This window comes from Danio rerio, chromosome 17 (genome assembly GCF_049306965.1).
Source record: "Danio rerio strain Tuebingen ecotype United States chromosome 17, GRCz12tu, whole genome shotgun sequence".
In the NCBI taxonomy this organism is placed as follows: Eukaryota; Metazoa; Chordata; class Actinopteri; order Cypriniformes; family Danionidae; genus Danio; species Danio rerio.
In genome coordinates this window covers 10,197,708-10,225,465 of record NC_133192.1, presented here as the reverse complement: position 1 = coordinate 10,225,465, position 27,758 = coordinate 10,197,708, and the positions used below count along the sequence as shown (strand labels likewise).

General features: G+C 33.1%; 1 protein-coding gene across 8 annotated transcripts in view; it reads right to left on the bottom strand.

Moving 5' to 3' along the window:
- akap6 (A kinase (PRKA) anchor protein 6) overlaps positions 1–27,758 on the bottom strand; it is a 279,219-nt gene that overhangs the window by 194,325 nt on the left and 57,136 nt on the right. For all 8 annotated transcript variants that reach the window (XM_001919913.8, XM_021467296.2, XM_021467295.2 and 5 more), the window contains one exon: positions 14,164–14,286. In XM_001919913.8, the coding sequence (XP_001919948.3) occupies positions 14,164–14,286 (123 nt within the window). The remainder of the gene's footprint in view (positions 1–14,163; positions 14,287–27,758) is intronic.

Here is a 27,758-nt window from a genome sequence, read left to right as displayed (position 1 = left end):
CTGATTTCGGGAATAATTTACCGTTTTGGTTGGCTTTAGGGGTGGGGAATAGGTGTGGATTATATTTTCAAACAAAAAGGATGTTCCAGGATCAACATAGGGGTTAATCGAGGATCGCATCATACTTGGCAAAATCATGACGTACCTTACAGTAGGTCTATTTAAAGGTCTACATTTTAATTAAATTACATTATCTATGCTCTAAAAGGAACATTATGAAATTGAAAATAGTCACATCAACATTTTACCAGAAGTCAATCAGTGGCAATGCATCTAAGTAAATTATTGAGAATACTTGCCATTTCAAGAATTTTTAAAAACTGTGATGCTTTAAAAAATCACTGGTAAAAATAAATGAATTATTACACAGTGAGGTAACAGAATAATGCCTATGTTTGTTTTAAAACACATGCATTATGGAATTTCTGATTATTTCACATGGTTGCATTAATTAAGGGACTGATCCCAGAACAAAAACAAATATTTCGCATTTCAGTGCCATTTTTTGTGCAAAAATATCTTTTCAAAATAATGATTCGTCACCAAGGGAATGTGAGGTCAAAAAGAGTCCACTGTATTGCAGGATGCATTATGGAAAATAATATTCCGTGCCGTGTGCTCTGGTTGTACACTGCACATTTTGGCGAATGTAAGCAGGTCCCTCAGGAATTCTGCATCCAGAAAATGGAAACCCTGAACAGTAGACATACTGAATCCTGCAGTGCTATAAAGGAACGCTATACCCAACCTTAAATTACCAATGCACGTGGAGAAAGTATACAGTACACAAGATACCGTTGACCTTGTAAAATCTGACATGAAACAATAGTAAAAATGAAGTCAATTTTACTAAACATATACACCGTTAATAGTATTTAATAGTATTTAACTGTAATGTGAACTGTATTTTACAGTAGTAAATTGTTATGCAGTATTCTACTGTATTTTTAAGTTATATTGTAAAAATGACTGTATAATTTACAGTAAAATATGCAATACTACAAATACATGTACAGCAAGTCATATACAGCAGTGGTGCTTTAAATGTAAATACAGTATTTTGTTGTAATTGATTTATAGTACATTATTGGTGACAACCACTATTAAGTTACTGTAAATTCTAAACTGTTTAGGTCTTAAAATTTCTCAGTTTCCATGCACATATTGGATATTTATTAGGTATATATACTAGATTCATTCCGCTGTGGCGACCCCTGATTAAATAAGGGACTAAGCCGAAAAGTAAATGAATGAACAATAATAATAATAATAGCTAGTTTTAGAGAGCTTTCTGAAGGATCACGTGACTGAAGACTAGAGTAATGAAGCTGAAAATTCATCTTTAAAATCACTGGAATAAATGATTAAATTAAATAATAAACTACTTTTGAACTGTTATTTTATAGTGCAATAACATTTCACAATTTTACAATTTGTACTGTATTTTTGATTAAATAAATGCAGTCTTGGTGAGCAGGAGAAGCTTATTTTAAAACATTTAAAAATCAGACTGATCTCAAACTTTTGACTAGTAGTATACATACACAGGATTAATGCTTAATGCTTTACTCTCCAATTCTTTTCTGTAGTATTTTCTATATTTAGCCTACTTTAAAATGACGATTCAATAGGCGTACACTTTTGTGAAGTGATATTGCCAAGACTACAATTTAACTAAAAAACCTGCTAACCCATGCTTAAAAAAAACTCCCCAAAAATATATATTTCAAAATTGATTTAAGTATTTTTAAGGCATTTCAGGTTTGTTCATTTGACTATATTTCGTGTGCTGACTACTACAGTATTCTATGATACAAAGTTTTCTATAAAATAACTTTATTCTTTGATTCTAGATAATCAGGGGTGTGTGACAGCATTTAGTTTATTTGAGATTTATGATCAATAATATATATGATATTAATCTAGCAGAAAGATTCAGTGACTTTCAGTTTTTAAAAGTAGCATGCATGTGAATTAAAGCCTAACCTACACAAAACACATAAAAGTATCAGATTTCACAGTAATATCACACAAACAAGAGAACAATTATTTCCTATACGTGACTTAAATAAGAGCAAATTTTAATTTCTGTGTGAACAATCCCTTAAAGTAGACAGTAAAGTAAGCCAACATTTTACACAGCAAAAAATGCTGTTCTCACTTAGAGTTTTTGTCTTGTTTATAGTCCAAATATCTAAAAAATTACTAAATTACTAATGTTTTTCTACACAAGCAAATACATTTCTTGTTTTCAGAAATAATATGTTAAAATGAAGTAAGTTTTCCCTCAAAATAAGTCAAATATCTCCCAATGGGGTAAACAAAATAAGCTTATTTCAAGGCGAAAAACAAGATTATTTTGCTTACCCTATTCGGAAATATTTTAAGGAAAAACTCACTTAATTTTGTCTTATTATTTCAAAAAACAAGACTATATTTTAGCTTGTTCCATGAAATGCATCTTAATTTAAGATTTTTTTAGACATTTAGACTAAAAACAAGATAAAAACTCATTTTTGTAATGTAGAATAGCATCTAAAAGCCCTAATCAGACACAAGTAAACAAGCCCTGAGTTCAGTAACTAAGAAAAGAGGCTGTCATCCATAATAAACGAATGGTGTGATGTTTGAGAGTGTATGGAGAGGGCCGAGTTCCTCTCTCTCTCTCTTTCTCTCTCTAAACTTTGCAGCATCAGAAAGCGGCGCGGGACGAGACGGGTGATGGATCAGCAGGTGAGAGAATTTATCACTCATGACAGACATGAGAGAAAGTGAGGAGAGCTTATTTATGACTTGGGATACAGGCTGAAATTGATATCCTTTACAGAGCTAAACGCCTTTAAAATGAGTAAACAAACTGAAGGCGAAAAAAGGCAGAATAAACAGATATCCATCACTGATTTATGCTACAACAAAATGCAATGGTAATAGGGTGTAATATCAATTTTTGGTGCACATGGCAAGGACACTTAAAAAAAAAAAACATCAGCTGTAATAATCCCATCAGCTATAACTGAGGCCATATCAATATTGCTTAATCTTATTAAAACTCTTTATATGTCCAATTCAAGGTTCAGTATAAGCAATGTCATGTTTTATGAAACGAGGATGTGTGAGACGCAACATATATTGTTAGAAATACACCTCAAAACCTGAAAGATAAAAGCTCTTACATTCATTTCATCATCTCCTTTACCTTGAAAACCCAACTCAAAGAGAAAATCCAATGTGCTCGTGCCTGCAGTTCAAGTGCAAGTTGATTCCTAAAGCAGGAGTGAGTTTTGTTTGTTGTTACGTTACAGATTCATCAATAATTCACAGAATAGCTCTTAAACATTAAATGGAAATGTGTTATTCTTAGCAAACGGCATTTAAAAATCTCTGAATGACAATCCTTTTTATTTTAAATTTGAAACAAATGTTATCAGACGTTTATAGGGTCAAACAATATTAACATTTTATTCAAAGCCATGCCTAATACATCCAGAACATTTAAGACAATTTAAATGTTTACTTTTTTCCCATACAGTAGCTGTAAATTGTAATGTGACACTGAAAACCGAAAGATCAACAGCCTGATGTATCATGTTTTATATTCATATTTGAGCATGCATTTAGAAAAATCTATAGTGCTGTACTATTTTTTTACAAAATAATTACAAAACCAAAAATATTTACAAATATATTAATATGTATATATAATCTGTATTAGATAAAATACTTCATTTCTAAATACATTTTAAATACATCTATGTGTAAGTGTATATATATTACAGCCGTTATACAATAGCCATGCGATATTCTGCAATAACAGCACTCGTACTACAACCTCTTCACAAGCAGAAGACTGAACAACTCGCTACAGTTTGACAAATATTGCAGCAGTTCGGCAACCTTATGCACTTTTAAGGGTTTTTGTAGGCGAGAATGTATTTCTTTAGATTGCATATATGCAGTTTATTTATGAGGATAGTGCCAATTTTAAAATATTAATAATTTTGGAGATTCATCGCGTTAGTGGCCATTAGCCTGCAGAGCAAAGAAATTGATGGTTTACTGCCACAAGATGGCGACAGAGACCGCATAATAAGCCCTTATGGGAGAAAAACTCTTTTTTTTGTTTGTTTATTTTACAAATTTTTAACTACAGCTGCTCAAATCATTGTAGAAGAGGTGAGTGAAACTCTAAGGCGATCTCTCTCTTTTGGATTTTGTAGTGATTTATTTATACCATAATAATCTGGTAGTGTTTGCTTTGTTTTAGATTTTTCTGGGTTAATTTTTGTGATCTCTTGATTGCAACAGAGAAATACTGGGAAATCTCTGTAGACTGATGGTATTTCATGCCTTATGATCTTAAAATGTGAGCAAAATCACCTGTTTTGTCATCACATTAGACATTACGCGAGATAATCATTCAAACACTGGCTCTAAAGTGACGTTTGAGAATGAGCAACGGTTTCTGCTGTTCTGACGGTCAGCTGTGAATGAATGGTGGAAGAAAGTAGTTCCTCTTTTTTTTTTTGAGACTTTTTTTTGGGGGGGTTTTGAGACTCTCCTTGTTTAATTTTCTTTTTTTATATACACAATTATACCGTTGAACTATTGTATAAATGCAATATCAAATGAGTAGCAGTGCAATATGACTAAATATTGTCACGGGTGGGACACTAACGCACACCTCCCACCAGTGCTGATATTCAGCCATTTTCTACTGCTACTCATGTAATATAGCTAATACATATTATGTAAATACAAGCTTCTATATTGTAATTAATTGCGATTAATATTTTGCCACCACTAGTAAAATCCTATATATTTGTGTACAGGTTTTAGCTAGGACTTACCTCATCTCTAATATTATCATAAATGTTGTTTTAATGATAAATAATCTGACATTGAGTGAAAGCCCTTTTCACTTATTTTATCATCAACTTTACCTTGAAAACCCAACTGAAAGAGAAAATCCAATGTGTGTTCGTGAATAAAGCCTCACAGTTTGGATACAAAAAACTGGAATCAGTTTCTAAATCATATGTTAGATTTGTTCGCCATTATGTTACTGATTTGTTCATATTTGGTGGAATAACTCTGATTTTCAATCTGATGGTATGATAAGGCATGATATCTGATGGTATGATAACCTTGGATAAAAATATTGTGATTTCACAATATTGTGATTACTGCTCTAAAGTGTATTCTATTTAAATTCTATTTAAATGCTGTCATCATTAGTTTCAAAAACACAGATTTCTTTACAATTTTAAATGGCATCTTTGGATAACTTTTTTTTGAGATATTGAAGTCCTGAAAAACAAAACAAAAAAAATCTTACATATACCTTAGGAATGGTATAAGAGAAAATATTGGCGGCTTTACAACCGTGACTTTTCCAAACCCAGTATTTCTTGAAAATGCTCATCATCCAATACCTAATTTTGACCAATTCTGAACCCATTCTGTTATTCTGACCAATTGGCATTTTCTGAAAAAAAAAAAAAAATTGTCAAAATATTATCAAAAATGTATTTATTTATTTATTTATTTATTTTATTAATTAATTAATTTATTTATTTATTTACTTATTTATTTATTTATTTATTTATTTAAGTATTTATTTATTTATCTATTTATTTATTTGTTTGTTTGTGTTTGTTTGTTTAAATAATAAAATATTTTAATTTGAAATTTGGAAGAAATATTATCAGACATTTAGAGAATAAAAATATAAATCTTTTATTCAAACCCATGCCTAATAAATCCAGTAAAGAAAGAAAAACTTTCCCAAATAAATATGTTTTTTCCCATAGCTCTATATTATAATGTGTGCAATGAATATATGATTATAGGTTGCATATAGGATTCATATCATGTCTTTTAGGGTGACACGGTGGCTCAGTGGTTAGCACTGTCGCCTCACAGCAGGAACTTCACTTTCCTCCATGTGCTCCGGTTCCCCCCATAGTCCAAATACATGCGCTATAGGTGAATTGAATAAACTAAATAGGCTGTAGTGCATGAGTGTGAATGAGCGTGTATGGATGTTTCCCAGAACTGGGTTGCAGCTGGAAGGGCATCCGCTGTGTAAAACTTTCACTCCACTATGGCGACCCCTGATGAATAAAGGGACTAATGAATCATGATTTATATTATGCACCTGAAAAATGTTGGGTTATTGTAATCCAATGATGGGTCAAATAACAACGAATTTCAATTAAATGATACTTTTCAACCCAACAAATTTGGTTTGTCCATATTTGGCTTTTACAACAACTACCCAGGATTTATTTTGACTGTGTTGTTTTAATAATAAGCAAGCTGACATTATCAACTTTAAAGCCCTTTTCATCCATTTCATCATCACCTTCACAGCATAAACATCAACCTCAAAGTGTTCATGAATGAAGCCTCACAGTTTGAACACACAAAGCTGGAATCTGCATTTCAAGTTGTGAGCTGTGAGTTTTTGTTTCCACAGATTTGTTTGGTCTTCACATGTGAGGTGATAGTGCTTTGTTCTGCTAGCTCTTGGCGTGTGTTTGTTTTTGCGATGCTGGCGAGGATCAGACAAGAGGGCGCGCAGGTTATCGCTTACTTGACATCAATAGATGTGCCACAGGAACCAGTGGACCACAAACCTCCCCCTGTCCTAATCCCCAAAATCTGAGAGACAGAGAGGAGGGAAAGCTGCTGGGCGAGGAGGTGTCTGGAGACAGATTGGGGTTTTGCGGTGTGGAGGTTTGAAGGAATTTGAGGATTTGGGGTTGGGCTGAGAGAAGGGCGGCCCGTAAGTCTTACCTGGATCACAAATGCAGTGCTTGTTATAAAAGAGACACACTGAAAAAAAAGTCTTTGGATTCACTCAATTGTTTTAAAAAAAAAAAAAAAACATAAAATTCTGCCTTAATTTACTCATTCCAAACTGGTAAATATGAGGAGATATATTTAAAATATATATATATTTTTGGTTAATTAAAGTTAATAGGGTCCAGTGTTCTTTAATATATTTTATAATAATATTTATAATAATATTAAATAATATTTATTATTCTAATAATTAAATAATATTTAATAATTTTATTAATTATATTAAATTTTATATCATATTAATATAAAGATTTAAAGGGGAAATATTAATTGCAATCAATTCCAAAATAAAAGCATATATTATGTTTTGACATAATATATGTGTGTATTTTTTATATTTATTAAGCATTTAATTTGTGATCATCACTGTCACTTGTTTTGCAGTTTGCATGATGTTGCTTATTTATTGTTTTTTTATTATTATTGTTTTATTATTGCGGTGTGACTTCTAGCTACTGGGATCTTTTGCAAGATTTTAATTCTATGCATTTTTGTTTGTTATTGTATATCTTGTAGCACTTTAAGGAAATCACATCATAAATGAAATGTATTATTATTATTATTATTATTATTATCATTATTATTATTATTATTGGCGACACGGTGGAGCAAAAAAGTAATATAATATAATATAACATAATATAATATAATAAAATATAATATAATATGATATAATATAATCTAATCTAATATAATATAATATAATATAATATAATATAATATAATATAATATAATATAATATAATATAATATAATATAATATAATATAATATAATATAATATAATATAATTTCTCTCGGCTGGCCTGGGAACACCTCAGTATCCCCCCAGAGAAGCTGGAGGAAGTGTCTGGAGACAGGGAAATCTGGGGCTCTCTCCCAAGACTGCTGCCCCCTCGAACCGGCCTCGTGGTTGAAAATGAAGAATTAAAAAAAATAATGTAATAGTCAAATTAATTGAATATGTAAAATTATTTTTAGTTTATATATATATATATATATATATATATATATATATATATATATATATATATATATATATATATATATATATATATAAATGAGCAATATCACACGAGTAGCAGTGCGATATGGCTGTATATCGGCACTGGTGGGAGGCGTGCGATGGCACGAGGCCGCAGGCCGATTGCCTTAGTGCCCCCACCAGTGCCGATATACAGCCATATCGCACTGCTATGGGTGTGATATTGCGTTTATACAACAGTTTGACGGCATAATTGTGTGTATAAAAACAAAATCAAACACGGAGAGTCTCAAAAACCCTTTTGTATGTGGAACTACTTTCTTCCACATATGATTCAAATCATAAGCTGACAGTTAAACATCTGTTAAAACAGTTAAAAGCATCTTTTAAACTTTAGATCTGTAGTGTCTGCCTTTTGCTGGCTGTATGTGGACGGAGTAATACACAAAGGGTAAAGAGGCTATAGGAGTTCTGATATTGCAGAATATCGCACGGCTATCAGCCGATCAGATTTGAGAACCAGAAAGAACTGTTGTGTGTGTGTGTTTGTGTTTGTGTGTGTGTGTGTGTGTGTGTGTATATATATATATATATATGTGTGTGTGTGTGTGTATGTATGTATGTATGTATGTATGTATGTATGTGTGTGTGTGTGTGTGTGTGTGTGTGTGTGTGTGTGTGTGTGTGTGTGTGTGTGTGTGTGTGTGTGTATATATATATATATGTATGTATATGTATGTATATGTATGTATGTATATGTATATAAAAATATATATATACACTTTAAATCACATTATATACACTATATAGCATGCAAGATTTGGAGATTTTAATTAAAATACTCAAATCATACTATACGTAAACCATATATATGGTTTACAGCGCATTCAAACTACTTGTTCAAAATGAGCTAATGTAACCAAATTCTTGAGATTTTTTGGGACAACTTAATTGAATTTTTTTTAATCCAGCTAAATTTGTTAAATTTACTTATTTGATTTGTGTTTGGACAACACAAATGAATTGTGTTGAACCCTACATTTTTACAGCGCTGGTGAATTTTGAAGTTTATGTTTTATAGGATAATATTGCCAACATCCCTGGCTATGAAGGAAGAAGAGTTTAGAAGTGAAGAAGTGAAATAAACAACTTTAAAATCCCTAAAGTGGTTTACTGGCGACTCTGCTGCTGTTTTGATGGTTTTAAAGGGGTTTTGTGCACTCGAGTCACTGGGTCAGGCTGAAAAGCAAGCTAAAACATCTTAAACCAGCAAACCTCATATATAGGCTGATTTCATGAGGTTTTCTTTCAACTTTTTAGATGGATAAAACCTGAGATGGACACAAGGTCAAATCTATGTCTGCAGCCTTTCTCAACATTTTTTTTACTCAGAAGCTTCTCACTTTTACTGTACATGCATCATATCCCCCTACACAACATATATCTGAGCAAACGTTATATCAACTATACATCAGACAGATCCCAAATAATATAACGTTAACTATAAACTAGGGCCGCACAATGAATCATTTCAGCATCAATATCACACTGTGCGCATCCACAATGGTCACATATGCAATGTTGAGCCTTAATTATAGTTTACCAATCGCTACAGAATTGTAGTTAACTATTATATTTATATGGAATTTATATGATTTATGGAAAAAAAATTAAGTGTATACAATTATATAAAACTTAATATATAATAACTTAATATGGCATAATCATTACTTTTTCGTAATTTAATATAATTTAATATAATGTTCTTAGATATATTTTATTAAATATAAATTATTATTTATGTTTTAAGGCCAAATATTTACTTTCAGAATTTATTTTTTACCAAACAATACTACAAACTTATAATATAAGAGAATATATAACTTATTATTATAATAGAGAATATAATATAACATAATATAATACAATATTATATATAAAATAAAATAAAATAAAATAAAATAAATAATATAATATAATATAATAAAAATATAATATAATATAACATGACATAATTAATATAATATAATATAATATAATATAATATAATATAATATAATATAATATAATATAATATAATATAATATAATATAATATAATATAATATAATATAATATATGACATAATATAATATAATATAATATAATATAACATGACATAATTAATATAATATAATATAATATAATATAATATAATATAATATAATATAATATAATATAATATAATATAATATAATATAATATAATATAATACTTCAACCTAAACACCAAAAAAAAAATGTTTTTTAAAAAAGTATGAATATACAACCACAATAATTACCTCTAAAATGCCATAGACTACTACCATTAGGCAAATGCACCTCAAAAAATCCACAAAACTTCTTTAAACAGTCTTTAATCACCCTTTTACACACTGTCCTTTCAGTTCAAACCTATCAGAGGACGCCACACAATTGAACTCAGTGCTTTATGTACTATCGGACACATAAAGAATGGCTTTAATGTGTGTGTGTGTGTGTGTGTGTGTGTGTGTGTGTGTGTGTGTGTGTGTGTGTGTGTGTGTGTGTGTGTGTGTGTGTGTGTGTGTTGTGTGTGTGTGCATGTTGGAAAGCAGGAGCACAACTCACTATCTGTGTGACTGGAGGCCCTTGTTTCTCTGTCTCATTTGGAGGCCGATGTGTATGTGTATGTGTATGTGTGTGTGTGTGTGTGTGTGTGTGTGTGTGTGTGTGTGTGTGTGTGTGTGTGTGTGTGTGTGTGTGTGTGTGTGTGTGAGCGCGCGCGTGTCGTTAATGTGATTCAGAGACCTGGATCCGCCACCCAGTGCAATCAATAGCTGTTTCATTTCACAATCTCTCAATGCCTTATAAAGAAAGCCCACTCCTTTTCTCTCTCTTTTCCTTCTCTTCCTACCCTGCAACAGCCAACCTCCTTCTTACGGCTCTCCTGTGGGTACCGGAAAGATCCACACACACATATGAACACTGACGGACACAAACACACACACACTCTCTCCCACCTGCCAGCTGGACTTAATGCCCAGACATTAAACCTGCGAGCACATCCTGAGAGCCTGAGCGCTGGATGAGAGACAGCGAGTGTGTGTGACCCTGCTCTCCAAATCAATAAAAATGACTGAAGCTCCTCACTATAAAACACAATGTGATTTTCCTTCCCGCTGTATACAGACGGCTGCTCGCACGGACAGATGGATAAACAAACGCGCTAACGCTTCTCTCAGACGCTTCGTGATCCCGCAAGGAAAGACTCGCTGGTCATAATATCTCAACTGCTCCTCCTTGAGAGTCATTAGTTTTAAGGAGACGTTTGCTCTGATCTCTGGTCTCTCCAGAAGAAGGAAAAACTATTATTATTTTTTTTTAAGCTTAAGAGATCTCAACTATTGGAGCCAAAATGAATAAAATAAAATAAAATAAAATATTGTTCTATATAGGATGCATTACAATATTATATTAGTTAGTACTGTAGTACTATTAGTACTATATTACTATAAATACTATGTTTACTATAATATATTTATTTATATACATAAGATTAGTCGGTACAGAATCCAAATTTTGAGCTAATCTAACTTAAGATATTAAAATAATATATTCAATATAATATTAAATTGATATTGAATATAACATAAAAATCAAAATAATAATAATCAACAATATTAAATATTTTTTTTAAAGAAAAGAAATCAATAGAAACAAAAAATGTAAAAAAATTGTAAAATTTAGTAGTTCAAAATTTAGCAATATTTTGCATGCATTTAACTGTATTATCTTTCTATTTCTAAAGATTGTTGATGACTAAAATTTTATTTTAATGAATGTATTTGTTTAATAAATTCGTTTTGTTCAAATGCACCAATATATATGACCTATATTCATTAAGAAATGGATAAAAATATTCATTTTCAAAATGGGGTGCACTCATTTATGCTGAGCACTGTACATATATGTTCAAACATACAAGCTATAATTTCATATAAATGTTTATACATTGTCATTTACCAGATTTCCACATAATATAATATAATATATTATAATATAATATAATATAATATAATATAATATAATATAATATAATATAATATAATATAATATAATATAATTTAATATAATATAATATAATATAATATAATACAACATAATATAATATAACATAACGTAACATAAAATAACATAAAATAACATAAAATAATATAATATAATATAATATAATATAATATAATATAATATAATATAATATAATATAATATAATATAATATAAAGTTCAAGTTTGGATTACCCATAAATAAAATATGTCATAGATGCAATTAAAAATATTGCAAAAATAGCCGATTACATTTTTTACAAATACAAATATGTACAGTGCTAAGCATATACGAGTTCACCCCTCACAAATCTCTCATTTAAATTCATATTGTCTATTTACAATATTAGAATGGCTATACTATAATAATATAAATACTGTTTGCTATATGTATTCGTATACATTAGATTAGTCAGTGCTAAAGCCAAATTTGGAGCTAATCTAACTAAAAATATTTAAATAATATATTAAATATAATATTAAATAAATGTTAAATATAAAAAAACAAAATATTCAAATCTTTTAAAAAATATAAAATGAAAATAAAAAAAAACTAAAATCAAGAGAAACAACAAAAACTAAATTTATGTTAAAATTAAATTATGTTAAAATTATGTTAAAAGTTTTTTTGCAATATTTTGCATGAATAAAAAAATCAATTTCTAAAGATGTTCAGTGATTAAAATATTTTAATAAATATATATGTTTAATGAATCAGTTTTGTTCAAATGCACCAACATATTACCTGTATTACTTGTATACAAGCTATAATTTCATATAAATTAGGGCTGCATAATATATCGTTTGAGCATCGATATTTGCAATGTGTGTTGGAAAAGTCTTGCAAAAGTCACATCACAAGATATGCAATGTTGAGTTGGGATTAGATAAACAAGAAAAAAAGGTCAAAACAAATGAGATTTGTGGAGAATATGTAGAATTTAAGCATAATAGAGTGAAAGTTAATTATGATATTTGCTCCAGTGTGTTTATTTATGACTGTATTGTTGTTCCATAATTACGTTTTTTTGTTTTGTTTTATGACTGTATGTTTTTTTTTATCATGTGTATTTAATTAATTACATAAAAATATATTTATGTTTCACTCCCCTATAAAATCATCTCAGTCAAACTAAAGTCTTTGCAAAAATAGTTATTTAAGTCATCTGGTGAAATTATATAGAAAAATATTATATTTATTGCAGAGATAAAAAATATCATAATGTCACATTTTTTTCATTATCGTGCAGCCCAAATACAAATGTTCATACATGGTCATATATCAGATTTCCGAAAGATATAATAATCTTATTTAATTTAATACAATATAATATAATTTAGAATATAATAATACATAACTTATTATTATAATAGAGAATATAATATAACATCATATAACACAATATATAAAATAAAATAAAATATAATTTATATAATTAAATATAATATAATATCATAATATGATAAAAAATAATATAATATAATATAATATTATATAATTTATATAGTTTAATTTAATATAATATAATAAATATAATATAATATAATATAATTCATATAATTTATTTTAATATAATATAATAATAAATATAATATAATTTAATATTATATAGTATAATTTATATAATATAATATAATATAATATAATATAATATAATATAATATAATATAATATAATATAATATAATATAATAAATTTCCTTTGACTTAGTCCCTTTATTAATCAGGGTCGCCACAGCGGAATGAACTGCCAACTTATCCAGCATATGCTTTACACAGCAAATGCCCTTCCGGCTGCAACCCATAACTGGAAAACATACATACACTCTCACATTCTTTCAAATGTAAAGGCACATAAATGTATCATGTTAATAAATTTGTGGAGCAAATGATCTAAAGTGATGTCTACAATCATTCTCTAAAACTTTTGTGTTACCAAATCCCTCATTTGTGCCCATTTGAATTCCTCCAATACAAAACTAGAACAAACATCTGAGGCGAGCTGATTTTTAAATAAAACAACAACTGAGAGACACGACGAACATTTGAGCAAAAACAAGCAACAACATCAAACATTGTGGGATGAATTTCAAGTAGCATAAGAGCGTGCATGATCATCGCAGTGTTGAATCCTTTCTGGCCATGTGTTCATTTGTTCCCCTCTGTTTTCGCACACTGAAGGATATCGACGCATGGACATTTACTTACAAGGTGAGTTTCCAGGTAGAGTCTGAGGTTGTCGATATCGGCTCTGGGCGGCGTCCAGTTTTCTGTGGTTTCTAGAGCGTCTCTCAGCCAGCAGATGAACTCGTCCAGTTTACTGACAAAACCCTGCAAGAACAAACACACAACACGGTCAAAACACTGCAAATGGGATTGTTTCTGCCATCATAGAGAATCTGCACCAATGTGTTACACAACAAACAGGACTTCAGAAAAGGAATCAAGCGTTTCGATAAGGTTTGATAAACTGATAAAAGTTACGGAGTGAGGGTTTGCATTTGTCAAAAGCACACAATGCTTAAGGGAATGTCACACAGTAGCTGCCCTTGATGTGCCTTGGTGGCTTTTTCAACTTGAGGAGAGTTTGGTGTGTCAACACTGCCATCTGCTGGATGAAAATATATAGATATCTACAGCACACTCCCAACAACTGAATCCAGATCGACTAAAAACTCATCTTAAAAATCCTGCCTCTTTATGGAATTTTATACCAAATTTATTTGTCTCTAAATTGGTGGGTTTCAATTTTTTGCTCTTGTGTAAAAATAATCCTGAGAAAATTCCTTCCAAATTATCTTTGTTTCACAAACAGTGTCTGTTATCATGGTCTTTGATCTACAAGCACAACTTTTGCCCACATAATTATTTATATTGGTAAAACAAAGATTTACTGTATAAAAATAAGTCCATTTACTTTGATAATTGGGCAAAAAATAATATGATTTATGCTAGACTATTTAACAACAGAGGAGTGCCTTTTAAATATGTGGAATTTTTGTCCCATTATAAATACCCAATTACAGCAAAACAATTTACTTATAATTCTGGAGCAATTCCTTCTGGGATTATTATGCTTATGAAGGGATGGGACAATCAGTCTTCCAAGGTTGTGCCACATTTAAATGTGCTAAAAACAGCTCTTGGTAAATAACTATTTACCACAATGCCAAACAAAAATATATCTGTGTTTTTTTCAGCGTGAGATAATCTCTTCTCCTATTGCTGTCTATTATTGGAACAGACATAAAGGTAATTATAACTGAAAAAGAGTATGGACTTTACCTCAGAAATTCCTAATGTACAATAAAATCTGTAAAGTGTCTTAAAAAATAATACAGTTGAAGTCAGAATTATTCGCCCCCCTTTGAATATTTTTCTTTTTTAAATATTTCCCAAATTATGTTTTTTCAGAGCCAGGAAATGTTCACAGTATGTCTGATAATATTTTTTCTTCTGGAGAAAGTCTTATTTGTTTTATTTCAGCAAGAATAAAAGCAGTTTTTAGTTTTTTGATCACCATTTTAAGGTAAAAATTATTAGCCCCTTTAAGCAAATTTTTTTCCAGATAGTCTAACAAACCTTCATTATACAATAACTTGCTTAATTACCCTAACCTGCCTAGTTAACCTAATTAACCTAGTTAAGCCTTTAAATGTCACTTTAAGCTGTATAGAAGTGTCCTGAAAAATATCTAGTAAAATATTATTAAATCAGTAATTAAAAATGAGTTATTAAAACTATTATGATAAGAAACGTGTTGAAAAAATCTTCTCTCCGTTAAACAGAAATTGGGGGAAAAAATAAACCGGGAGGCTAATAATTCAGAGGACTAATAATTCTGACTCCAATTGTGGGTGTTATCCTACAAAGGTTTTTTTTTTTTTTTTTTTTTTTTACAAATTATTTCTGAGGATTTTGATGTAAATTGCTCCTTCTGTGATCACCAAACTGAAGATCTGTCTAAATTTTTTTTGGAATTGTGATTATCCCACAAATGTTTGGAAAAATGTATTAGGTATATTTAGTGGTATAATTCCTGATGTTATGTTAAAATATGAAAATGTTATTTTAGGATATAACCATCAGAATGAACATCCAGATGTTTTTTATTCATTTAATCTTATTATATTTTTGCCAAATGTTTTATACGCAAGTGTATATTTTGTAAGCGTAAACCTTTTCTTTCAGATTTTTCTTGAAGATCTAAATCTTTATATGTCTTTGATTTCTGAATGTACTAACAAGAAAGCTGTAAAAACTGTGAATCTGTTTAAAAGATACATTTCTGTTTTGCTCCCTGGCATGTAATGTGATATAATGTAATGTGAATGTTTCATTTTGTTTTAAAATAAATAAATAAAATAAAAACTGTCCTTAAAGCAACAGCTCAGTGAAATAAATTTTCTATAGTTCTATGACTTTATCTGTAGAGTTCTTCAGAAATTGTATTGTTTACTTTCTAACAATATTATTGTTTACTACTATTTTCCACTTACTTAAATTTCTTTCTTTGTTGTTGTGTTAATATATACTGTATGTAAGTATGTACTCTGAGCTCCTGAAAACCACATAAAATTGTGCACACTTGGCTAATAAAGCTCATACTGATTCTGAAATATTTTAGAATATATTTATTTTCTAAAACATTTTTTTTTACATCAAGCAGGCAAAACATGCATAAAGTGTGTTGAAGCTTTATTTTACTGTATATTTACTCGTCTGCTAATATGTTATGGAGAACCAGGAGTGCCGGTTAGAAATAAAATGAAGAATCAAATTATCAATTTAATAACTTAAGGATAAAAATGTATATAAATAAATCACAAATTAAATGAAACAATTCATGGAAAAAAATTAATCTATTTAAACGTGTTTCTTTAAACTGTGTTTTCATTTAATAAAGCTCTGGCACTCCTGGTCCTCTATAATATGTCATATTTGTATATTGCACAGGTACAGTAGATAGTGAAAATAGCCAACATTGCATTACAGAGCATAAGTCTAAATTCATCCATTCGCTCCAGTGTCCACAGTGTCACCACAGTGGAATGAATCGCCAACTATTCCAGTATATGTTTCACACAGTGGATGCCCTTCCAGCCACAACCCAGTACTGGGAAACACCCACTCACTCATATACCACGGCCAATTTAGTTCATTCAATTTACCTAAAGCGCATGTCTTTGGACTTGTGGGAGAAACCGGAGCACCGGGAGGAAACCAACACGAACACAGGGAGACCATGCAAACTCCACACAGAAATGCCAACTGGCCCAGCCGGGATTTGAACCAGCCCAGAAAGTAACATATATTTTTAAACAATTTACATCAAGCAAGCAAAACACGCATGAAGTGCTTAACATTTTTATGTTATTTCATTTTTAATTGTTTGCTAATATGCGATCCTGGGGCATTAACCAGTCTTACTGTACATTGCAAGAGCGTATATATAAGCGGGAATAGCCAAAATTACATTATATAACTCAATATAAAAATATTATATTTTATTTATTAATATTTATTAAAATTGTTTATTAGGTAAATATCCTCTGCCATAAAGACATTTAGTTAATTTTTTAAGTAAATATATCAAATCTCAATTTTTGATTTGTAAAATTGTTTGCTAAGGGCATCAATTTTTAATTTAAAGACAATTCTCTTAATATTTAAATTTTTTTTTTTGCAGATATTCAGACAGATATATCTTGGCTAAATATTCATTATTTTTTTCTTAACTAAACATTAAGTAAATTAATTCTACTAAATAATATAAGCCCTATGGTCTAAATAATCATTCATTCATTCATTTATTTTTGGCTTAGTACATTTATTAATCTGGGGTCGCCACAGTGGAATGATCCACCAACTTACGCTCGATTCACACGGAGCTTCAGCGTCAACGCTTGACAGAGGGCGTGTCTGAAGTTGGGGCTGATATGACTGTCATAGTAGCGTCAGCCAATGAAATTAGTCAGCAATAGGCCACTGTCTGAGCTGGTGTATTTCCATACAGCGATCTGATTGGCTGATGCTTCCTTTGGCGCTTGAAAAGTTGAGAAAGTCCTAACTTCTGCAGCGAGCAACGCCACTATTTCTATGCAATGAGATTATATATTTTATTTCTCTTTTTTCGTCAAACATGCAATTTTGACCTGGTGGGATAAGCTGAAAAAAAATCTTAAAAAAACAAATAATAATAATAAGGTGTTTTATACCCCAAAAATGGAAATAATAAATAGTCTATATTAATATCTGTCTCAATATACTGATCCTACATCCTGAAGTTTCATCTTTATACAAATTTTGATCTCATCTGTAGCTCTCAAATCTATGTCCCAAGACTTTAGTATTCATGTAGACTGTTTGATGATACATTTATGGTGCTTCTATTATTTATTTATTATTATTTTTATAGCGCAAATGCATTTACTTTGATGAATGACATACACACAAGCACCATCCGAGAAAGATAATGTGTTGAAAAAGATGAGTTAATGACGTTAAAATGTTTATTTTCAGGTGAACCATTCGTTCGAGCCTGTGGTTAACCAGAGGACGTGGATCTGAGCACTAATTAGAGTGACAAATCTGCTGGTTTTCAGATGTTCAGATGTCATATACGCCCAAACGGATCAAATACCGTTCCATAAAGACTCTAATGAAGCATCTGAATGTGATATGAGCAGATTTCGCCCTTTCTCCATGGCAGCTCCTCCTGCTCATTATCTAACATTGGCGAAAATCAAAGATATTGATACAAATGACCTCTCCGCAGACGCCGGCTAAAAATCCCATAATTTATCGACTGTTTGGCCTTCACCGGCAGACGAGCTTTGAAGTGGGTGAGATTGGCTGTGCGTTCAAAGCTAAATTCTGGAGAGGAATCAGATCTGTGTGCGAACATTATTTCAGATGTCGGAGAAAGACCTGAACTCTTCTCTAGAACGCTTTCCATTGGGTGAACTTCAGGTTTGCCGCATTTTCACTTCAATTCAAATTGCGCAAAATGAAATCGCAAATCGAAAATACACAAAATGGAAATATATCAGTCTTGCATTACTGCCTATTTATCACAAAAACATTTATATGTTTACATTTGGTCTATTTTTAGGCAATTTAAAGGAATATTTCACAAAGCTCCAATCAAAACTCTTCTGTATTAAAGGTCACATGACCATTCTTTAAAGTCAGCATCAAATAGACGTTAAAAACCTTTTCCCCTCTATTGTGATTTACATCCAATTGAGATAAAAATGTAGGTTGGAACATGATTTTGTCTAAGATGATTCAGGTGCTCGATGATGACTAGAACGAGGAGCTAAATTTTACAAATGAAATCATATTTCCTCCCACAAAGACAGAGCAGAAACACTCAAAATGATGTTTGCTGTTTGTTTAAACTACTTATTTAAAATGTAAATAAGTAGCTCATAGGTACTAGTTCTATTGGATTGCGACCCCTGGGGTAATTACATTTTATTAAAGATAGCGCAATAGCGTCAGATTGATTTTATAACACCAGGTTAAACTTTCTGGCCCATTTACAGCACTGACATACATTTAAAAAAAGTTAAACGAAGAAAAGACTTGGGTCTATTGGTGTGTGTGCGCCACTGCATCAAGATTTCTCTATTTTTAAACACCTCAGAGGATATTGGGGTTGGCGAGTCACTGGCATCGTCATTTTTGGGGGTCGCAGGCTGATAAGTTTGGGAACCCCTGCCTTAAAACATAAAATTTTCAATTTATTTTTAAGGAGTTTTTTTTTTAAAGCCATATCAATAAAGGTTTTTTAATATGGTTTCCACATTTTTTTCTTTTAGTTTGGCTCCAATTGTTAAAATATGTAAAAACTGCTTAGCCTCTTAAGAAATGTTGTGATTGGCTACAGAACAAACACTGTAGTCCAATGACATGCCTAATTAAACTACCTTGTCTAGTTAACCCAATTAAGCCTTTAAATGTCACTTAATTCTAGTGTCTTGAAAAATATCTAGTAAAATATTATGTACTGTCATCATGGCGAAGGCAAAAGAAATGAGTAATTAGAAATAAGTTACTAAAACTATTATGTTGAAAATGTATATTACATTAAAAATGTGTTGAAAAACTCACTTATTCATACAGCAATTAAGAAATACTAAAATAAAATAAAATTTCACAGGACAGATAGTAATTCAACATGATTTTAGATGATTTTAGAATGGCTTAATTGCTAGTTTTAGTCCCATCTTGCTTGTTTAATTGAAAGTCATCATTTAGTAATAATTTTTTATCGACATATAGAAAATATCAAGCTTTGAGCAAATCAGTAATGAAAACGTACTGCTCTGGTTCTGACTTGTAAGACTGTATTTGGTCAAGCTGTTTGGAGCTGGTAGATCACTTTTAAACTATTGCACATCTCTGGCTCTGCTGCACTATGGTACATCATCACACAGACCAAAGGAATTCTGCGAGATTGTGGCAGTCGATGGAGATCAATAGATACTGCCGCTAAATTATTCCCCTGGCAGGGAACGCCGTGCCATTCCCTCTCATCTGGTGCACTGATAAAGCTCTCAGAGCAGATGAATATGTAGCCGCTGGTCACGGCATTAACTGAGCTTGTCACCAGACCTGTTTGTGAGTGTATTACAGAGGGAGGAAGAGAAAATGAGACGCGACTCTGTGCCCCAGAGAAAGAAAGAAAAAACACTGACAGAGAAACAGAGAGAGAGAGAGAGAGAGAGAGAGAGAGAGAGAGAGAGAGAAAGAAAGGGCTAATGGGGAATATCTGAATTGGAAACCACCTTAGAAACCACCTACAGCTTTAATAAGAATATTTACGTTGTCTATGTCTGCTTTGTGACTCCAGAGTATATATAGGAATCAGAGAGTTAAAATTTAATACTTTTCATAGGGTCACGAAACACCAAAACACATTGTTTGAGATGTTGATAGTTACATATGTGTCCCACTCTGCTAAAAACACTATTAGGACACATATATTTCACAAAAAAGCTAAATTTGTTTGGTTTTGCGTTATTTCAAGCAAATTCGTTCTTCAGATTGAAACAAATTTTTGAAGCTGCGCCACGTCGATTAGATCCTTGCGTGTATTCCAGTGTGTAGTCTGCACTAACAAGTACAACGTGTCGCGCTTGAGTGTGCAACATTAATTTATGAGAAAGACTTGGTTCAAACCAATCAGCGCGCTCTGTTGTGTATAAGGTGCAACTTCCTAAAAATGCATGATAGCGTTAAAGACTGTTTTACTTGTTACAATGTTCAGATGGCAGAGAGATGCCACGTTGTATTGCCAACTATGATTAAAACAAGTGGAAGAAGAAGAATTATTTGGAGACATAGGTCGTCAGTGTTGCATTTATAAATATGCTGCAACAAAGGTTTTGTTTTCATTTTCGTGAGCAGCTGGACTCACGAGTGGATTACAGTGCTCTGCTAACACGCGACAAAAACACAGTTGTAAGAAACATTCTTTTTACCCGAGAGCTTTTCGCATCTGGAAATGGTGAAATCCGGATTTGCCCAGCCTGATCTCACGAGAAAACGTAAGTATTTTACGTTTTGCCAGTTTAGGGGTCAACCACGGCGACCTGTTTCGAGTCCGGGGAAGAGCAGCTCCAGCAATCAGGTAAGACAAAAACAGAATCCCAAAAATTAAGTGAACGAGTTTCGTGACAGGGTGAGAAAGCGGTGAAATCCGAAAAATCAGGGCTTTTGTTTTTTTGGACGGCTTTTGTGAACTGTTGCTCGGGTTTAGGGAAGCGAGCGGGCGGGCGGGTCGATCGGTAAAATTGGTTGGGTTCAGGGAAGGAGGAGGGCGAGTCGGCCGATTGGCCGGTCGCGCAGTCAATCATCTGGTCAGTCGGATGGGGGCCTCCGGCAGGTTCACGCGAGGACAGCGCGGGCGCGAACCGCGCTCACGAGAGGCGTCTGAGGTGCGAAAAAGCACGCAAAAGCAGCCTCTCGCGGATTCGCGAAAACAAAAACTGCAGCCGTACGTACCCGCCGGGACGTATTCCGCGGTCTCCAGAAACGTCCGCGGGACTACGTTTCCACAATGAGCCTGGGTTGCCTACACCCATTGGGGGATAAGCAAATCGTACTAAATTGTACAAATTAGATCGTATGAATTCATACGAATTAGCCAATAAATGAAAAAGTTACGAATTGCCGTGAGATTGTGTTGGATTTGACAATCGTCTTCTTTTAAAAGTGACATGGTTCCAGTTGGTGTTGATTGTCCCGTCTCTACAGATTTGGTAAGTGTGTGTGATTGGAGTTCTTTGTTTATGTTTATTCAGAGGCAAAGTTAGTTAGTATCGTCAGCAGTATTCTTTCAGTGTTTAAAGACATACCATAGTCATTTTGTTACTAAGTTTACAGTATATTAATATCACTACAATATTATGGACTGAAAGATCCGCTGTAAATGCTGCTCTCTGATTGTAAACATGTTAACACCTTTATCAAACAATTACCATCATGTAGGATTTTATTTACAATTTAAGTTACAGAGAAATGCGGAGGGTTTTTTTTTTCTCCCATTCACCGTGAGGTATCAAACATTCCATTAAAACTACACTCTTCCAGAAGTTCCTCGCATCCAATATCTCGTTTCACACTTAGCTGATAATCAATAAAGCGTAATTGGCATGCTGTCTTGGGTAAGCCCTGAGCTCGTAATATCCTCGAGCCCAGGGCTTGCTCCCGTCAGAAGGGCGAGAGGGGAGTTCAAGCTCAGGTACGTCTCAAGAACTCCCCTGCTTGTCGCCATGTGAGAAGAGTAAACTGAGGTTATCTTAGGTGATGATTTGGTTTAGTTGATTGGCTATGGTGTATGTTTTTGGACGGTGGAAGGAAACCAGGAAACCCAGGGGAAACCCATGCGAACACGGGAGAACATGCAAACTCCGCACAGAAACGCAGACGTTTTTGCGGAAGTTTTTCCATTTGGCATGCGTTTTTAAATGTTTTTAAATTCCACAACACTCTCACCAGTCCTTACTCCTTGTTTGCGTCTAATACCCCAGTTTGTCACAGAGGCATGAATGAAATGTTCATGAGTTAAATGAAACTGCTGAACTGCAATTAATTTATTTTATTAAGAGGGGCACTTTTTTTCAGACGGCTCACCGTCCAGGTATACATCCACACTAAAATATCAAGGTGAAAGTTACCATAGCTTGCATAGAATAGACCCAGCTACCAGCCCAACTTTAAGATTAGCGGCGATATTTTTTTATCGCGCGATAAGAGTCTCGTGTTAACATATGGTAGATAAATTAGCGCTTCATTCCGCTGTGGAATGAAGCTAAATTAAAATTAATGAATAAACCTAATTATCATTACTGACTGAAGAAGCTCTCAAATCAAATGATCCAATGGAAAAAGAAAAACAGCATATAATAAGGTTTAAAATTAACTTATGCTTTATTTTTATTATATAATTTTTTTAATATAATAAATATATTAATATTTTCCATTTAATTTTTATTCTTTACATTCAGATTTCTTTTATTCTCAATCCCATGTGCGGAACAAAAAATAAAGATAAAGATGCAAAGTCAAAGATATGCTAAAGTGGGGGTGGGGGGTGAGAAAGATGGAGACAGAGAGACAAGGAGAAGGGAAGACGGGTTGGTGGCGTCACACATGACTAAACCCCTGAGACGCCCCCAAGAAGAGGCTTCAGCTGCCAGCTGTCTGTTGCCATGAGAATGAAGTCATCTCCAGCGGCTGAATACTAATGTAATCAATCACCTCCTCCTGTGACACGCATCATCTCAGGTGGATGTGGCTGCCTACCTCCACCCGCTCCAGTGAGCTTACAGCACACACACACACACACACACACACACACACACACACACATGCACTCAAACACACACACACACACACACACACACACACTCAAACACACAAACACAAAAAGAAACACACACATGCTAAAACACATAATACACACTCCAATACACACACATACACACACATTCAAACACACAAACGGAAACACACATACATGCTCCCACACATACACTCAAACCCAAACACACACACGCAAACACACACACACTCTAACACACACATACAGACACACACACATACACGCAAACACACACATGCTCAAACACACATTAAACCCCCCTCCCAAACACACACACAATCACACACACAAACACTCGGAAACACACACATAGAGACACACACGCAAGCACATACAATCTCACACACATGCTATGAGATATGTGCCGTTTTCCCAATGAGGAACAAAAAGTGTCTCCATAAGGTCAAAGTTAACTAGTACTGCTATACTTGTGAGGACATTTAGCGAAACAAGGGTCACACTACACACTCATACATACACACACACACAAACACTCTCTTTCTCTCTCTCTCTCTCTCTCTCTCTCTCTCTCTCTCTCTGTCTCTGAATGAAAGGAAGGATTGCAGCAGAACACTTCTGAGGGCATCCTTCACTAGTCATTCACCTCCATCAGGTGTGCAGGATCGCTGAGCTACTGCTCATAAGACATAAAGAGAGTTATAAAGTATATTTCAAAGGTGCTTCTGAAGGATTAGAACCATTGATTCGCTTGGATGAAACAGAAGACTGGATTTGCGGCTGATAAAATATTAGTGTGGTATAAAAGAGTTCAAAGGATGAAGTCATGACATTGGTAAAATGTGTCCAATGCTATTGATCATTCTGAAATATATCAAAAACATACAGGGATTTTTTCCACCAAAGTACCACAGTTACCCGTACTAATGCTGGTACTTTTAGCATTTCCTTTTGGCATTATTTTAATTATAATTATTGACTTATTATTGAAAATAGGACATTATTATTGAAACAGTGGCTTAGTGGTTAGCACTGTCACCTCACAGCAAGAAGGTTGCTGGTTCAAATCCCGGCTAAACCAGTTGGCGTTTCTGTGTGGAGTTTGTATGTTCCCCCGTGTTGGCGTTAGGCATGGGAAGATAACCAGTTTCAATGTATACCGGAGATTGGAAAAGTCAAAGTTTTAAAACTGCCAAGGTTTTCTGTTATTGTTATGATTATCAGCGATCTAACAATTGCAGATCGCTAACAGACTACAAATCCTTCATTATGGACTACAAGATCCAGTCATGCACCACTCACAACCGGTTTCTGATCAGGACTGATTGCATACACACAGCCGGAGAATCATTACAAACTGAGTACATGAACTTTAAATACAGCGCGCACACACACACACTTCATGGCTGAGTCTTATTAATGTGTAATGTGAAGTGATTATGGACAAGGGAAGTGCAGATCCAAATGCAGGTTTCTTTTGCAGAGAATGGTCAGGCAGGCAGCAGTCAATACACAAGCAAATAGATTTAAATGGGCAATCCAGAGTAGTGGTCAAATAACAAGCAGATGGTCTGTACAGGCAGGCAGCAGGCAATGTAAACAAACAAAACAAGGTGAGCGTCTAAACATGGCAGGAAAAGGCAAGGGAAAAACGCATTCTAATGTACACTATGCAGATTAACAAGACTCAGCCAAGTATGTGTGTTTGTGTGCTGTAAAAATAGTCCAATCAGTCTTTGAGCAGCTTCAGCTGTGTGAGTGTAATCAATGGAGACTTGGAGCAGGTGTGTGTGTGTGTGTGTGTGTGTGTGTGTGTGTGTGTGTGTGTGTGTGTGTGTGTGTGTGTGTGTGTGTGTGTGTGTGTGTGTGTGTGTGTATGTATGTTTTTCTCAACTATTTTATTTAGTTTTATAGGGCAACAGTATCTCCAGCAAAAAATGAATCTCTATGTCAAAAGTTACTGGTCCAAAATACTTTAAATGTTTCCTAAAATAAAATTTATTGTGTTAAATGGGGGAAAAGTTGTTATTTTGTTACCCAGACAGTTGAAAAATAACTTATTTTGGAGCAGTAATCACAATACCGTGATACTGTGATATTTTTATCCAAGGTTATCATACACATTAGAAACTTATACCGGCCCATGCCTAGTTGGCGCAGGTTTTCCTCACAGTCATGCCCTATAGGTGAATTGGGTGAACTAAATTGGCTGTAGGGTGTGTGAATGAGTGTGTATGGGTGTTTACCAGTACAGGGTTGCGGCTGGAAGGGCATCCGCTGCGTAAAACATATGCCGGAATAGTAATAATAACCTTTACTTAACTAGGTAAGTCAATTGACAACCAGACCTCATTTACAATGACAACCTGGCCAACATAGAAAGCAGATATGAAGCAGCAGGAACACAACACAATGACAGTTTCACAAATGCAGATAATAGAAAGGAAAAACTAAAAACAAGCACATTGAACTTGTACTATTAACTGGATTAAATTTTTAAAGGATAATAGTGGAATAAGTGTTGTGCTGTAAGGTCTGCTGCGGATGATTCCAAGCATCAGCAGCAGAAAACGGAAAGGAGTAGCAATCAAATAAAGTGCAAACTAAGGGTATACAATGCTTAGTAAAACTACTAGAGCGCAGATTTTGACATGTTTTCTGAATGTTTTTTTTATTTATTTTTATTTATTTTTGTTTTTTTTTTGTGGAGTGGAGATTTTACAGACAGAAAAGTGTGGGGAGCAGAGATAGGGGGAGAGATATGGGGAAGGATCGGCAAAGGACCTTGGGCCAGGAATCGAACTCGGGTCGCCGTGAGCACCTTGGTGCTATGTGTTGACGCACTAACCACTAGGCTATAGGCACCGACATGTTTTCTGAATGTTAAGTAGTGACTGTAAATATGATAGAGTTTTCCTAATAGACCCTTTTCACATTTCTGAGTTTCTCAGTAGCGGAAGGCGCCATAGTTGGGTATAGAGCACAATAAATGGGAAAGTATATCTTATTTGCTGAAATAATAAAACAAAACAACTTGTGATGGTGTTATTAAGACTTTCAGAAAAAGAAAAAAATTGTGTGAGACTGATAACTGCAGCCAGGGGAGAGAATAACGTCAAATTTACTCTCAGCCCCATAGTCGCTGCATTAGAAATGCCTCACACAAGCGGTCATTCAATTTTGGTAATTTAATGCAAAAATAATATAATACATTCATAAATGCATATAAATCTTCAAACATTTTTTTTTTAAATAATAAAAATATTTTAAAAACTTTCAAGGATTTAAGATTATGATGACCGTTAAATGTGTAATAACAGTCTTGTGAAAAGGGTAAATGAACCGAAACCAATGAATTTGTCGACGTGATTGAAGAGAAGGCCAATTCAATAAAGAATACAGTTGAGAGTGATGAGTATAAGATGGAGCACCAGTAACAAAACAAATTGCTACGTGGTAAATAAAAGTAATATTAATAGTTGGTGGTTTATTTCGCTGTGGCAACTTCTGAAATAGAGACTAAGCTGAAGGAAAATAAATAAATGTATTGAAAATAGATGCTGACAGCAGGTTATCTTGGAAGTAATCATTTTACTGTCCGAGTAATAACCAGTTTTTCTTGTTTTGGGGCACTACAACATATTATTAGCAACATTGCATTCAATTGTATTGTCTACATGTATTTTCATAAACAGGGTCGACAGTACTTTTTTAATATTCATTTAGGTCTCCAGAATGCTGTTCCTAGCGTGTATTTATATTTGACCACCAGATGGCAACAGTACGCCTCTATGTCTTTTAGGCAGTGAACTAAACTAATAGAACTAACCTTGTGGCCTAACATAAAAATATTGTGATATGCTTTCATATTTTGAGGCTTAAGATGGTTCTATGCATGGCTGCTTGCAGTCAGCTAGCTAAATAGCAGCTGAAACTAAAATATAAAGGC